General features: G+C 35.3%; 1 protein-coding gene across 1 annotated transcript; it reads left to right on the plus strand.

Moving 5' to 3' along the window:
- Window positions 1-1,209: 1,209 nt before the first annotated feature.
- On the plus strand, window positions 1,210-15,073 carry LOC138320593 (metallophosphoesterase MPPED2-like). Its single transcript, XM_069263678.1, has 7 exons — window positions 1,210-1,367; window positions 6,006-6,311; window positions 6,541-6,781; window positions 6,986-7,101; window positions 9,570-9,680; window positions 11,813-13,976; window positions 14,724-15,073. Exons 1-6 carry the CDS (start codon window positions 1,331-1,333, stop codon window positions 12,043-12,045), a joined length of 1,044 nt encoding a protein of 347 aa, XP_069119779.1. The 5' UTR covers window positions 1,210-1,330; the 3' UTR covers window positions 12,046-13,976; window positions 14,724-15,073.
- The last annotated feature ends 139 nt before the right edge of the window (window positions 15,074-15,212 follow it).

A 15,212-nucleotide genomic window follows, 5' to 3' on the forward strand; every position in this document is an offset into this window, starting at 1 on the left:
TGCGATCCAGAGATCTGAAATTATAAGCCTGTAAGCTACGCTGGGGTGAAGGACTACGACATTCGTTCAAAAACTTTACTTCATTCAATGTCACTGGCCAAGAATAAAATCATTAACAACTTCAAAAGGATTTATAAGTGAATCTTAATGGGGCTTATATACGTCCTTGCAACTTCTTATTAAAAGGTCCACTGTTATTTTAATTTTCAAAATGAGAATGTAAAACGAGATTGATGATTCTGTAGAGTCGCAAAAGTAATTACTAGTAAGCTTACCGTTAATACTACACTAATCACTACCTTCTGGATAAATTTAATTAAGATACATGTTCATATTGTGGGTCGTCATTTATTGTTTCCCGTCGTCGTCCTTTACCGCGCGCTCGTTGACTTTCACCGCGCCAGACTGCAAACAACGAAATGAATCTTTCATGTTTATTTATAACCGAGATTACGCGGGAATCTCGCATTTGCTTGGTGTTGTAACATCATATTAGGCCATCGATATTAATTTTATTATGTTATCATTGTTATAAAGAAACTTTTAACTTCTGTTTCGGAGAGGTAGTGGGCCTTAAATGTCATTAATTCATAATTATAAACGAACAACAAGGTTCCACCGTCAGTCAAACATCAGAGCCATGTTTTTAAAAATGTTTTGAACTTTATTGATATTCCTAGATATTACCAAGGATTTATAAGTGAGATTTATTACGTTTTACAATATATAGATATAAAATAGACCTGCATGTTGTAAGTAAATCAGAGAAATTAAAGTAAAATGAAACAAATAAATTCCTTGGTACTTGGATCGTTTTCGATTATGCGGTTTGACTGGTTGGACCTAGTTGTTCGTTTATGAATTAAAGGCGGACCTGGTGATTTTATATTGTTATGAGACGAGCCTGACAAAGCCCTCACAGACCTGTATCATGAAATAAAGACTTTTATAAACGAAAACGGCCCTTGTCTCTTGAAAGCTAATTTTCTTCGGATTTATGTTTGCAATATTTTTTTACTTATGTCAGAAATATTTATGTACATGTAAGTAATATGAATAAATTCATCGAAAATAAACATATACCGAGACAGTGTCCGGATATGTTGGTCCTATTTTGCTATCAATTTACATGTCGGTGGATATTATCGTAAAGACGCTTGTAGCATGAACTATCCTTATCAACAAACGTTTACGCGAGTCTGATTTGTCACGCTTGTTTGTTTATGTCATTTCTATTTCCGTGTTCATGGACCGGTGTTTCTAGAATAATTCTTTTCTCGTTATAACATTAACATAGAAGTGTATTTTATATTCATGAACAGTTTAGTCTATGGGAAGCCTTCTGTCAAGATTAACGTCACTGCCAGGTATTGTATTTCTGATTATCATCGTGTCATTTTTGTTGTCATGGAATAACTGTAAACACATCCTCGCAGTACGCTACATGTAACAGTTTCGGCACATCTAAATTTATTGCTCTAATATATATTAGACCAAATAGACCCAATAATACAGAAAGATTTATCGGACTAACATCCACGATACTCCAGATGATATGTACATGCAAGCATTGTCATTTACTTTTAATCTGTTAATTTGCATTTGGAATTCTGAATTCTAAATAATTGCCAGACACTGAACGCTGGTCGGTGTTTTTTCTGTGAGTACTCCGGCTTTCCTCCACCCACTTACCTTGTACGTCCTTACGTAATCCTGACTGTAAATAGGGCGTTAAACTCCGAATTAAGTGTGTAGGGCTTCAACTACATAATCAGATACAAGTTACATGTAGGGAGTTTCACAAGACCATAATATTTAGGACAGATGTCTATCCATAATACAACAATGTTTTTCATATATATTCTATGAGAGTCTTATTAGACCAAACACAAGTTACGTGTAGGGAGCTTCACAAGACCACCACTCTCCGACTAAATAAACATTCATTAACACATTTGTCTTGCTCCGTTTCTTAAAGAGTTTCATGCTATTGCCTCTAGTTCTTATTGAAGACATGGTAAAGAGTTTATCAAGTTTATTAATAGCTTTCAGGATTGTATATGCTTCCAACAACATCATTCCTTTTACCCCTATACTAAGATTTGAAGTCCTAGTTTTAAGTCTCGAATACAATGGAAAGTGTACTCGTTTAGATGCCATACGTTTGACGTTTTCCATTGTTATTTTGATATGTTTAGCAGCACGGTAACATACCTGTATGTCGTATAAAGTTTGGTCTAATGAGACTCTTGTACAATATGAGAAACATTGTTGTATCTTTGCAGACAACTGTCCTAAATATTAACCCCAGGATTCTGTTGCGTATGTTAACGGATTGACTCAGAGCCAACATTGACAAAATGCTTGGTGTAGTGTTTCAAACTTTCACCTTCATGAGCCCAACCATGTGTACCGCCCTATACAAGTTGCTCATACGACCGCATGTTGACCACTAACGCTGGATAAACCAGTTCCGGAAAATGTGCAATGTAGAGTTTCAACACTAAAACACTCCGTATGAAGAACGTATTCTGTGTACTAACTTTGGAATACATGGGCTTTCGTGTGGACACGATTCAAGTTTTTACTAAAAAATATTGACAACCTGACTACGCCCCTGCATGAAAACTTTTCCAACCAGCAACAGACCATAAACATACTAGGCCTAGAGGTCATTCAAAGAAACTAGTCAAAAGCAAATTTAGACTATACATCTCACTTCACTGGCAACTTGTTCAATAACAGAATTCTCTCTCGAAGGAAGTACATGTGTGGTCTCATCATCTACGATAAAGTGTTTCAAATATTGGAAAGGTCATAATGCAAAATCCCAACTATCTTTTGTTGAATATTAAAACCAACATTCTAAGTAAATGATCGAAGTCGAATCGGATCAATATCAGTATCATGGACATAGAGATACTGCTATGCCTGCTTTAAAATTCTACCATATTGTGAAGTATTAACTTTTTTAACTACTGGGGCGATTTTAAAGTGTTTTTAAATCGTGATAACTGTTTTGTAAATGTGTTGACATTCAACAGTGTGTATATATTATACAAACAGTGATAACGACACTTTTTACGCAACCTGAAGTCACAAGTTAAAGGTACGCGTCTAGTTTATAAGTACAAGAATTACGAAAAGACAATATGTTATACAAGCTGTCGAGCTTACTAAAATTTCAACAACACATGATCGCTGAATTTCATTTTGTTAACAAACGCTACGCGTAGGTCTTTTTCTCTCTTAACACTGTTTATTTGTAATCGCAGATTGAAAATAATATTTAGAGTTTTGGTCTCTACTGCCGATGTTCGGGTTTTTGTGTTAATAGTCATTTGTCAATTCAACAGTGTTATCAATGTCATATTAAAGTTCGTTCGATTCAACTGGGTTGATATTATTCCTTAAGCTTAGAGTCATATGCAAACAGTTTCATAGCTTAACAACGTCAGGTAGGTCATTTATATATTTATCAGAAACAGAACGGGACCCAGCTAGACACTGCCCTCTGGTACTTTAGTCGATCGTTAAATCTACTAGCCCAGACTTAAAACCATGAATGACTACTCTTTGTTTTAAGTTTGAAAGAAAGTTTTCAACCCATTTTACCACGTTTCTAGTATTGCAATAGCAGGTCGATCTTCCTTCAAAACATTGATGGCTCTTTATCGGTGGGTTGAGGACTTGCCAAAAATTAGGTATTCTTTACATAGGTTAGTTACAGAAACAACTGATTGTGCTTTTTTTCTTGCGTATTTCCAAAGGAGCTTGTATTATTTTTTCATGTTTTACACCAGGCCCTTTTCATAGACATAGTGCTAACGTCTAATCTGTAATGTTGCACACATTACCACCTGCTTTACAATGTAAGTAACGTACCCACTTGCGCCTTTTGTGGCAGATTGACTGCTGTGCTTCAATGTCACGATGAGGTATCCAGCGTTGTCTTACCTGAAGTCGTCTTGTTTACTGATATTGTTTCTTCAAAACGTTTGGTAAGGGTTTCAACGTAGACTTTACAGACTTGATTAGTTGTCTTATCGCCATATTGTAGTACTGTATGTTTGAACATGCGACAGTATCGAGTTCCTCGCGTATATCATTATATTGACCTTTGTGGCTATTCTTTCTATCAAGTTGGTCTTACTCTATACAGCTTGACAAACAGAACATATGAATTTAAAAGTTATTAAACATGGTCGCTACGTCAAGACATGGTAAATAGTCAGCATCTTCGACCATACCTTTCTCATTACTAAAAAGTCGGTCCAGAATTCTGGAGTTCTGGCCATCTCTGTATCTAGTTGGACTTTTTTAGTGCTGCCAAAAAAGTGTCGCGTACAAATTCCAGGAACCAGCTAAATATGTATGTATCAGATGAATTTGAAGCCAAGTTTGACCAATTTATTTCTGGAAAATTTAAGTCCCCGGTAATTAACAGATGGCTAGCATTCCTAAATAAAAATTTCAAACATTAGATTTTAGTAGGTTGTTGAAGCTGTTAGGGCTTCGATAAATGTTAGTAATCAGACGCTTGCGCTTGTCACCATTTTGAAGTTTAACTTCTACAGATAAACATTCTTCAAAGGTTGCTGTGTTTTCTACCCTTTGAACAGTCAGGTATCTAAATCTGGGTACTTTCTAAAACTTCTCCTCTAATGGTAATACTTTTTCTTTCCAGTCAGCAAACGTAAACTAGGATATTTTTCATCTTTAAGCAATGTAAGTTATTCCATTTTGTTTGTAGTGAGAGTAACCAAATTTGAGGAAACAAACGAGGAAGTCCTTAATATGGTCACTATTAACATGGCTAACACTTATGTCTTGGTTGTTGTTGTCTTCATTATGGTTCCATGGACGAAAGAAAGTTGCATGTTGGGAACCCCTCCCAAAGATGGTTTGGTCAGCATCAATATCTGTACAAGTGTCCAGGTCATAGTAGTTGGACTCAGAATAAAGATTGCCATCGCAGAGTCGCTGAGCTGGTGTTATTAGACTAAATATAGGTGCACTGTGTCTAGACGCAGAAGAGTCCATTGCTTGAGCTGGGTCCAGATCCAAGACTGTGTAATGTACCTTTGGGGTTGTTTGACTATCATCTGTAGGTGATGATTTTTGCTCCTTTCTTTGGTTTTTACTTGGTCTCTTTTGATAACAATCGGAGATGGGAAACAACTTCATGATATTGACTTTGTCTTTTTTATAACTTATTTTTATTCAGTTTTTCCTATGCAATACACATTACATAATAATTTCCTTATCATTCTCACTGTTACCATCCTCACCTCTAAATTATCAACCATACATAAAAAATACTATCTCTATCATCATCATTTCATACATCCTCAAGTAGTCATTTTTGCTCCTTCTTTCTTTGGTTTCTACTTTGTCACTTTTGATAACAATCGGAGATGAGAAACAACTACATAATGTTAACCTTTGTCATGGATAGTTCTGTAACAGGAGAGGAGAAAATGTAGCGGCCATACCGGGGCTTAAACTTGGTACCTCCTAACCCTAGCCAGATGCTCTTCCGATTGTACCTGGTCGCCGGTAATTGACCCAGTCAAGTCATGCTACATCCATCTCTCCTTTCACAAAATCTTTTCCCTGGACAACATAAGATCAAGGTCCTTATACACCCACTGTAGGTATTTAGTTGAGTTCCAATTTTGTTACTGGAGAGAAAATATAGCGATTACACTAGGGCTCAAACCCAGAAGTCAAAAAAAAAAGACTGGATTAGCTAAATTATACAAGTATATTATTTTAATTTATATTAGAATTCCTCAAATCATGTAGCAGGATGAAACCACAATAGGTTTCTGGCAAAAGGGGTTAAGCTACAAACACCTCCATTGATGGAATGCTATTTTGTGTCTTTGCTTATGAAATTGATTAAACAGTATGCATAAACTTTTCGGAGATGTTGATTACTTTTTGATGAAAATGATTTATATTCACATTTCTAAATAAAACTTTTCATCATATTCCAATAGTGCGGAAAATGTCTACGTCCGAAGGAAATCCTGAATCCATTATCAAAGTTCATCCTCACAGTGGGCATGCAAACCGTGCTTGGGAACACATGAAGAAAAGCCAAAAAGTGATAAAGAAAAGTCTTGTTGAAGATCCTGAGTCACCAATTCCCGAGAATCACCTTCGATTTGTGTGTATTTCTGATACACATAGTCGAATTGAGAATGGTGCATACAAGATACCACCTGGAGATGTTCTCCTACATGGAGGAGATTTCTCTATGATCGGACTACCAAAGGATATACACAAGTTCAATGAATACCTTGGTAAGTTGCCCTTCTAAATCACTTCTTTATATCTAAAACAAATTTGGTAAGGCGAAGTGATGAACCGTCAATTGAGACTTACATTTTTTCTATAACTATCAAATTCTTGAAAAAGAATATCTAAATTGTGTAAACATTGAAGGAGCGTGATTCACATTTGCAGTTCATATGAATTTCTATAACATCATAATCAGTATCAATGGAAACAATGATTTGTCTTTCCTCCCAGGAACTTTGCCCCACAAGGTGAAGGTTGTTATAGCAGGGAACCATGACCTGACCTTTGATGAAGAAATGGTGAAGAATCATCGCCAAAATTTGAGTATGATGTTTGGTGTAAGAGAACAATTTTATGAGGCTTACATGGCTGAGAAGAATTTGACTGATGTCAAAGAACTGATGACAAATTGTGTTTATCTTGAGGATGCCTCTGTAGATATTCATGGAATCAAAATTTATGGATCACCATGGTAAGTTTAATGTTGTTATACAGGGTATCAAAATGTTGATTGAATTATTTTTATATTACCTCTTCGGGCACTTGTTAACCTGGCATATTACAAATGCCCTCTGTAGGCTTATATATATCCGTGTGTTTGTATACCCACTTTGAAATTATTTACAATTTCCCTTGTTTTGTTTTACAAAGGTTTGTGTGTAATGTCTACTTGTAGGCAGCCCGAGTTTGGAGGATGGGGATTCAATTTGCCACGAGGTCAGGCACTTTTAGACAAATGGAACATGATCCCAGACGATACAGAGATTCTGATCACCCACGGGCCTCCCATTGGTGAGTCTAATGATACAGACTGTGAGGATGCTCCTGGACAACCATTTACAATAGTAGTATATAAATAATGGTCCAAACTGTACCTTATTCTGACTCATTTCACACAATACAGGAGACTGTATTTACTTATAAGTTTGGTGGTATTCCATTTCTTTAATTTAAACCTTAAACCATGTCTATTTCCTGATATTTAAGGATTAACTTGCATAGATTTTTTATGTTATGGAGATATAACACAACAAGAGGCCCATGGATCTTAACGGTCATCTGACTCATGGCACAAAAACAACAAAGTCACAGTATAAAGTAGTGGTTAATAATTAATATAAGCAATACAAGGAACTCCTTTGTTGAAAATGTAAGTTTCTGAAATAGGTAAAGGTCATGTATTGAACAAACTTGGAAGCCCTTCATCCATATATAGTTGTAACCCATTCAAAGATTAAGGAGGAATAAGATTTTAAAACCAAATTTCAGCAAAGCTCCAATTTTGGACCCCCGCCGTTCCATCCCCATGTTTGCATGTTGTTTGCCATCCCTTGAAACCCCTATAGATCAATTTTCGTTGAGATCGGAGACCAAAACCTGAAAACATAAAGTGGGCCAGTGGCCATCTTGGATTACCAAAATCTTTATATAAAATATGATTGTCCTTCCCTAATGATGTTTTACGCCAAATATGGAAAAAAGCCACTCAAGGGTTAAGTAGGAGTAGGATTTTAAAGATAAATTTCATTGAAGTTCCCCCTTCTGAGCCCCACCCCTCTGTCCCCAGGGGTCAGACTGAGAAATACTCAAGGGATCTTTCTCAAATTTCATGTGCAGGTTCCCCGAGGGGTCTAGTGCATTTTCTGACTTATCGGTCAGCAAGATGATCGACGACAGGTAGCCATCTTGGATTTTGATAATTGAAGTTTGTTACTGCTACATATCTCAGAAAGTACTGAAAGGATCTTTCTCAAGTTTCATATATAGCACGTAGTAAAATTTTGAAAAGCAGAGAAAAGATCCCTCTTTCTGTTGTCAGACATAGATCATTCTTTGGTGGGCGCCAAGATCCCTCTGGGATCTCTTGTTAAGCTTCAATTAAGAAGATTTGCCCTTTTGGGGCCCCGCCCCTCAGCCCCTAGCCCCTAGGGGTCGGACCTATCTCATTTATATAAAAAATGATTGTCTTTCCATAATGATGTTTCATACCAAATATGGATGAAATCCATCCAAGGATGAAGGAGGAGTAGGATTTTAAAGCTAAAATTACGAACATTTGCCCTTTTGGTGCCCCGCCCCTCTGCCCCTAGGGGTCAGACCTATCTCATTTATATAAAATATGATTGTCCTTCCCCAATGATGTTTCACAGCAAATATGGATGAAATCCATCCAAGGATGAAGGAGGAGTAAGATTTTTTAGCTTAATTAAGAAAAATTTTCCCTTTTGGGGCCCCACCCCTCAGGGGTTGGACCTAATATGGATGAAATCCATCCAAGGATGAAGGAGGAGTAAATTTTTAGCTTAAATTAAGAAAAATTTTCCCTTTTGGGGCCCCACCCCTCAGGGGTTGGACCTATCTCATTTATATAAAATATGATTGTCCTTCCCCAATGATGTTTCACACCAACTATGGATGAAATCAATCTAAGGATGAAGGAGGAGTAGGATTTTAAAGCTTAAAATAAGAAAATTTGCCCTTTTGGGGCCCCACCCCTCAGGGGTCGGACCATGCTCATTTATATAAAATATTATTGTCCTTCATCAATGATGTTTCACACCAAATATGGATGAAATCAATCGAAGGATGAAGGAGTAGTAGGATTTTAAAGCTTAAAATAAGAAAATTTGCCCTTTTTGGGGCCCCATCCCTCAGCCCCTAGGGGTCGGACCAGGCTCATTTATATATGATTGTCCTTCCCCAATGATGTTTCACACGAAATATGGATGTAATCTCTCAAGGATTAAGGAGGATTAGGCTTTTGTATAAATAGTCTTACGCACGACGCACGGAGCACCGCGCATGGCGCACGACGACGGACAAAACATGATGACAATAGGTCATCCTGACCTTCGGTCTGAGTGTACTCTAAATAAACCGCCAGCGAAGCGGTTTATGATGAGAGTACACTCAGATTTTTGTGTTATATCTCCATAACATAAAAAAATATTCATTTTACTCCTTATAATTCAAACTAAAAATAATCTCTTTAATACTCAGAATTCACTTTGGGACTCTTTTGTCTATGAAATCATTACGCCGTCATCTCAGCCAATCAAAAGCAATGTCACAAACGGTGACGTTATTTTTTCCTTATGGACTGATAAAGTAATTTTTTAAGCCAAAAAAATGAAAATGCTCGTAACAAGCAAAATTGAATTATACAACGATAATATATACTGTTTGATTAAAGGAGCAGGGATTAATGATTGTTATCACAACAGCCATACAATTTGTGCAGTTGTCTCCCCTGTTTACAGGTCATGGTGATCACACGTTTGATGGGACGAGAGCCGGCTGTGTGGAGCTCCTTTCTACAATACAACAAAGAGTTCGGCCTAAATACCATATATTTGGTCACATTCACGAAGGTAGGGACACAGTACATAAGATGATAGCGGTTAATCAACAATTATTTTTTAAAGGTCTTTTTCATTTTTGCCTAAAACAATTAATCCAACTATGATAAAAGAATCCATTGCAGAAAATATATGGTTCTTTTTAAAATTTCACGCAAGCTTAGATGGCAAATGGTGAAAGATGTAAGAAAACAAAAAGCCACATTTTGGACATCACATTTTGTTTGACTGTTTTTGTATGCTTGATAATCTGTTTCCAGAGCAGGAGGGATGGAGGTAAAATGATATATTAGGGAGAATGCCTGCTATCTAATGCCATTGACTTTTGTCAATAAAATTGTTTGAAATTGAAGGATGTTTGCATGTAAATCTTTTTACACAGAAATCAAGCCTTTCTCTAGTCAGAATTTTTTTTTTGTATGAAGATGTTTTCAAAACAACTGTGACTTCACAGATGATCACAAATAGTCAATAAAACCCCTTTACTTTATTAAATATGGCGGAAGCTTTGAATGACATTGCAAACGTAAGTGAACTATCTATACTTATTTGAAGGTTATGGAGTAGTAAAATATCTATACTTATTTGAAGGTTATGGAGTAGTAAACTATATATATACTTATTTGAAGGTTATGGAGTAGTGAACTATCTTTACTTATTTGAAGGTTATGGAGTAGTGAACTATCTAATTTGAAGGTTATGGAGTAGTGAAATATTTTACTTATTTGAAGGTTATGGATTAGTAAACTATCTTTACTTATTTGAAGGTTATGGAGTAGTGAACTATCTAAACTTATTTGAAGGTTATGGAGTAGTGAACTATCTTTACTTATTTGAAGGTTATGGAGTAGTGAACTGTCTAATTTGAAGGTTATGGAGTAGTGAAATATTTTACTTATTTGAAGGTTATGGAGTAGTAAAATATCTATACTTATTTGAAGGTTATTTGAAGGTTATGGAGTAGTGAACTATCTTTACTTATTTGAAGGTTATGGAGTAGTGAACTATCTTTACTTATTTGAAGGTTATGGAGTAGTGAACTATCTATACTTATTTGAAGGTTATGGAGTAGTGAACTATATTTACTTAATTGAAGGTTATGGAGTAGTGAACTATCTTTACTTATTTGAAGGTTATGGAGTAGTGAACTATCTATACTTATTTGAAGGTTATGGAGTAGTGAACTATCTTTACTTATTTGAAGGTTATGGAGTAGTGAACTATCTTTACTTATTTGAAGGTTATGGAGTAGTGAACTATCTTTACTTATTTGAAGGTTATGGAGTAGTGAACTATCTTTACTTATTTGAAGGTTATGGAGTAGTGAACTATCTTTACTTATTTGAAGGTTATGGAGTAGTGAACTATATTTACTTATTTGAAGGTTATGGAGTAGTGAACTATCTTTACTTATTTGAAGGTTATGGAGTAGTGAACTATCTTTACTTATTTGAAGGTTATGGAGTAGTGAACTATCTTTACTTATTTGAAGGTTATGGAGTAGTGAACTATCTTTACTTATTTGAAGGTTATGGAGTAGTGAACTATCTTTACTTATTTGAAGGTTATGGAGGTAGTGAACTATCTTTACTTATTTGAAGGTGGTTATTGAGTAGTGAACTATCTATACTTATTTGAAGGTTATGGAGTAGTGAACTATCTATACTTATTTGAAGGTTATGGAGTAGTGAACTATCTTTACTTATTTGAAGGTTATGGAGTAGTGAACTATCTTTACTTATTTGAAGGTTATGGAGTAGTGAACTATCTTTACTTATTTGAAGGTTATGGAGTAGTGAACTATCTATACTTATTTGAAGGTTATGGAGTAGTGAACTATCTTTACTTATTTGAAGGTTATGGAGTAGTGAACTATCTTTACTTATTTGAAGGTTATGGAGTAGTGAACTATCTATACTTATTTGAAGGTTATGGAGTAGTGAACTATCTTTACTTATTTGAAGGTTATGGAGTAGTGAACTATCTATACTTATTTGAAGGTTATGGAGTAGTGAACTATCTTTACTTATTTGAAGGTTATGGAGTAGTGAACTATCTTTACTTATTTGAAGGTTATGGAGTAGTGAACTATCTTTACTTATTTGAAGGTTATGGAGTTGTGAACTATCTTTACTTATTTTAAGGTTATGGAGTCACCACTGACGGAGTAACAACCTACATCAATGCATCCACATGTACACTACGATACAAAACTGAGAATGCCCCTGTGATATTTGACTTTCCTATCCCCGAGGGACATACGAAGGAGGAGGCGCTTAATCTCTGTGTACAACCAGCTTTACCTGTAAAAAAGTCATCGAACGTACCATCAAACAAGGAGGAGGATATTGAAATTGAATTTACTGAAGACGCTTGAAAAACAGGTTGCAAAAGTAGTTTGAGAATGTGAGAATACATTTTGCAAATAACTTCTTGTCTTTCTGTGGACATATTTTACTTATCTTAAATTGGACAGAATCTATTTGTATTTCTTTGGGCAAGTTTTACTAATCATATCTTTACATTTTACAATTGGTTGGTGTTTTTTTCGTCATTCTATACTATGGCATTACCGCATTGTATACTTAATATACGACAAACTATACCATTAAAGTAATATGAACACCCACATACACGTACACCCTGTTTGCCAAAAGGCCCACTGACAGGATAACTGATATATTGACTGGTTGCTGAAGGCTCAGTAACCATGGTGATTATTGAATTTCTAAAAATTATATAAAAAAAAATCTTATGTCGTAGTACTGGTTTGGTTCACAAAGACATATTGAATTCCTAACAATAAATGTTTTTTAATTGTGTGTATATGCGTCTTACTAGCTCAAAAATATATATAAAATAATTCATTTTGCTTTTTATACATGTGCAATCAGTATTTCATTTCATATAGGGCATAATGACTTGATTTTTTTTCGGGCGTAATTATTTTAAATATTTTTATCTTTAATCAAAATAAGAAGCACAAACTTTTCAATGATGGTAATAGTTTAAAGTAAGTAACTTTTGTAACTAAAGAAAAATTCTAATTCCTCTGTTCCTGTTCCTGATTGAGAAAAAATACCACTCGTCAGAGGTGGGGCATCTTCATGAAACCACAACCCGAAAATGTGTAACAGTTACCAATAATTGTCTTGTAAATTTGCTTTCATATAGATTTTGTTTTAATGCATTTCATTTAAAACAAGCTTACACAGAATGGGCATTTTATGTGTTCTCAACAGAGGCTAGATTGGCCAAGTAGTTATATTGTAGGGTGTTCTAACATAACAGATAGACTAAGCTACTGTGATATATATGTATATGTGAAATGTGTTCTATCTATAATAAACGTTGTTTTATAACTTTATATCATTTAATGCGATATGTAAATTATTTTCTATTGATGTAACTTCTATTATCACTTTGTCTCATTTATTTAAAATAAAATTACGAAGTTTTTAAACCAGTGGTATGATAGTTGAATATCTCACCTACTCGGGTTTACACGTAAACGAAAGTCACGATGTCACAGTACAATGTATAATTAGAGTGTGAACACAGTTGTAAGTGATATATTTTAATTACTGGTGCAACTGATTCTAAGAGCAAAGGTGTTGATCCGCAACATTTTTATTTACAAAGATAGGAAATAAATATTACTTATCATAATTTCAATACAAGCTAAATTCACATTTGAAATGTGTTCTGAATAAGAAATAAAATATTGACAAAAGGAAAAGGCAAAACTATGTCACTGAGTTTGTATAATATGCCGATTTTATGTTGGGTCGAGTCCAAAAACAGCTTTGATATGCACAGAGACATAGATAATTTGATTATTAAATTTCTATGTCTCTGATATGCAGAAGAAAAAAATGCATTCTAAGTGAAATTGATAGTTGATAGAGGTCGGTGGTTTGAACTTTTACTGAACAAATATGATCATTTTTCCATAGACGAGTACGAAGAACACTCGTTCCGTCATCGAAATCCATGGAGTCAACAAGAAGGTATCCAACCACCTGTTTGTGATTACCTATTTCTAGACGTACACATTCATGACTTCCCACCACACTTTATATAGATATACAGAAAATAAATCCAAAGTCGAACACTTATACACAGAAAATGTCATGTTAGGTGATTTCTTCACAGCCCATGTTATATATGGCCTGGAACACGGGTCTAGTTAGCCCGCGGGGTATGTTGTGGTGGTCAAGCCGGATATCTGGGTAAGGTCAATTGGCTATTAGTGTTGATTCCAAACCCATCACTTCACACCTGTGCTGTGACAACTAGGAAGCTAAGGTAAGCGTCGTTTTCTAAATCTGTAAATATATTTTGCGGTCCATGTTAAATTTCCATTATATCTATACGAAACACTAGACATTTTCTTTTGCGTTGATTTTTCCCAATGACTTTAATACCATCTGTTGTAATTCTTATTCATATCCTACAGAATTTTATTTTTTTCTGAGATTCGGGAATGAGAAGTTTAATGCAATATTCAAAGCTAGACATCAATTTATTTTTATCAAACAATACCAAATGATTGATTAATGTTGAATTTGGTACTTACGACCATTTCATACATGCAATATGTCAAAACTGACGAGTCGAGACTGTACCTCATCATTTCTTACCGAGTTACATCGAATAACGATCGCCACTTTTTTATTTCAACTTAAACATGCGATTTTTCACGGAAAAGTTAGAATCACTATTACTCTTTGATAGTCAAAGATATATGTACCTTTATCACAATCAAACATGATATGTTTACTGCGAACAAGGAGCCAGATGGTTCGTTTCTTAGTTTCTGGCTCTTCGGTAGTCTTTTTGTTGGTATCCTTAATTTTGGACTGTCTAACCATGTATCACATCAAGCAAGTATGGAATGAAATTTTGGGACAGAAATAACCTCCTTTCAGCATGTTATTTCTTAGTTTACGCACACGAATGTAAGCAATATACTCGCCACAAAGAGACAAGACGATCGTATTACAAATGTTAAATAGAGACATGTGGATAATGAAGTCGTTGTATATATTACAGGTCCGGACAAGCAGAATGAAGGTTCTATACTGCGTCATCGCACTGTCCCTGTTCGTGTGTGCGATGGGACAAAGTTCCGACACAACTACCGCGACAGAGGAGCCCAGCAGGTTTCTCAAAGCAACATCCATAATATTTTTCTTCATAATTGACATTATATTTGATCTCTGGTTAGAGGAAAAGGAGCCCGCCCGCTGATGATCACAGTATGGCGAACTACCAAGCACAGGTAGACTAAAAAAGTTTCGGTGGAAAATGGGGATTATCACATGAATGAACTGAACGGTTAACTACACAAGAAACATTATTTGAAATCAAAATATATGAAATAAAACCTATCAATACCAAAACGTATCTAGCTTATGTTTGGAACAAACCCTACACTTGACTTGATGTATTTCTTAAAACTGCACAAAGGCTTTCAGCAATGCGTGATGGAAATATATAGAAGTTCTATCTGCAAGTGTTTCAATATGGCGGTAAAACCAT

Source organism: Argopecten irradians, chromosome 4, assembly GCF_041381155.1.
Source record: "Argopecten irradians isolate NY chromosome 4, Ai_NY, whole genome shotgun sequence".
In the NCBI taxonomy this organism is placed as follows: domain Eukaryota; kingdom Metazoa; phylum Mollusca; class Bivalvia; order Pectinida; family Pectinidae; genus Argopecten; species Argopecten irradians.

What these genes read in the sequence shown, in the direction of transcription:
- LOC138320593 (XM_069263678.1), top strand. Translation starts at nt 1,331, where the DNA reads ATGGGAAGCCTTCTGTCAAGATTAACGTCACTGCCAG. An exon ending in CAAGTTCAATGAATACCTTG is followed by an intron (nt 6,312 to 6,540) that starts GTAAGTTGCCCT and finishes CTTTCCTCCCAG; the next exon opens with GAACTTTGCCCCACAAGGTG. An exon ending in CACCCACGGGCCTCCCATTG is followed by an intron (nt 7,102 to 9,569) that starts GTGAGTCTAATG and finishes CCCTGTTTACAG; the next exon opens with GTCATGGTGATCACACGTTT.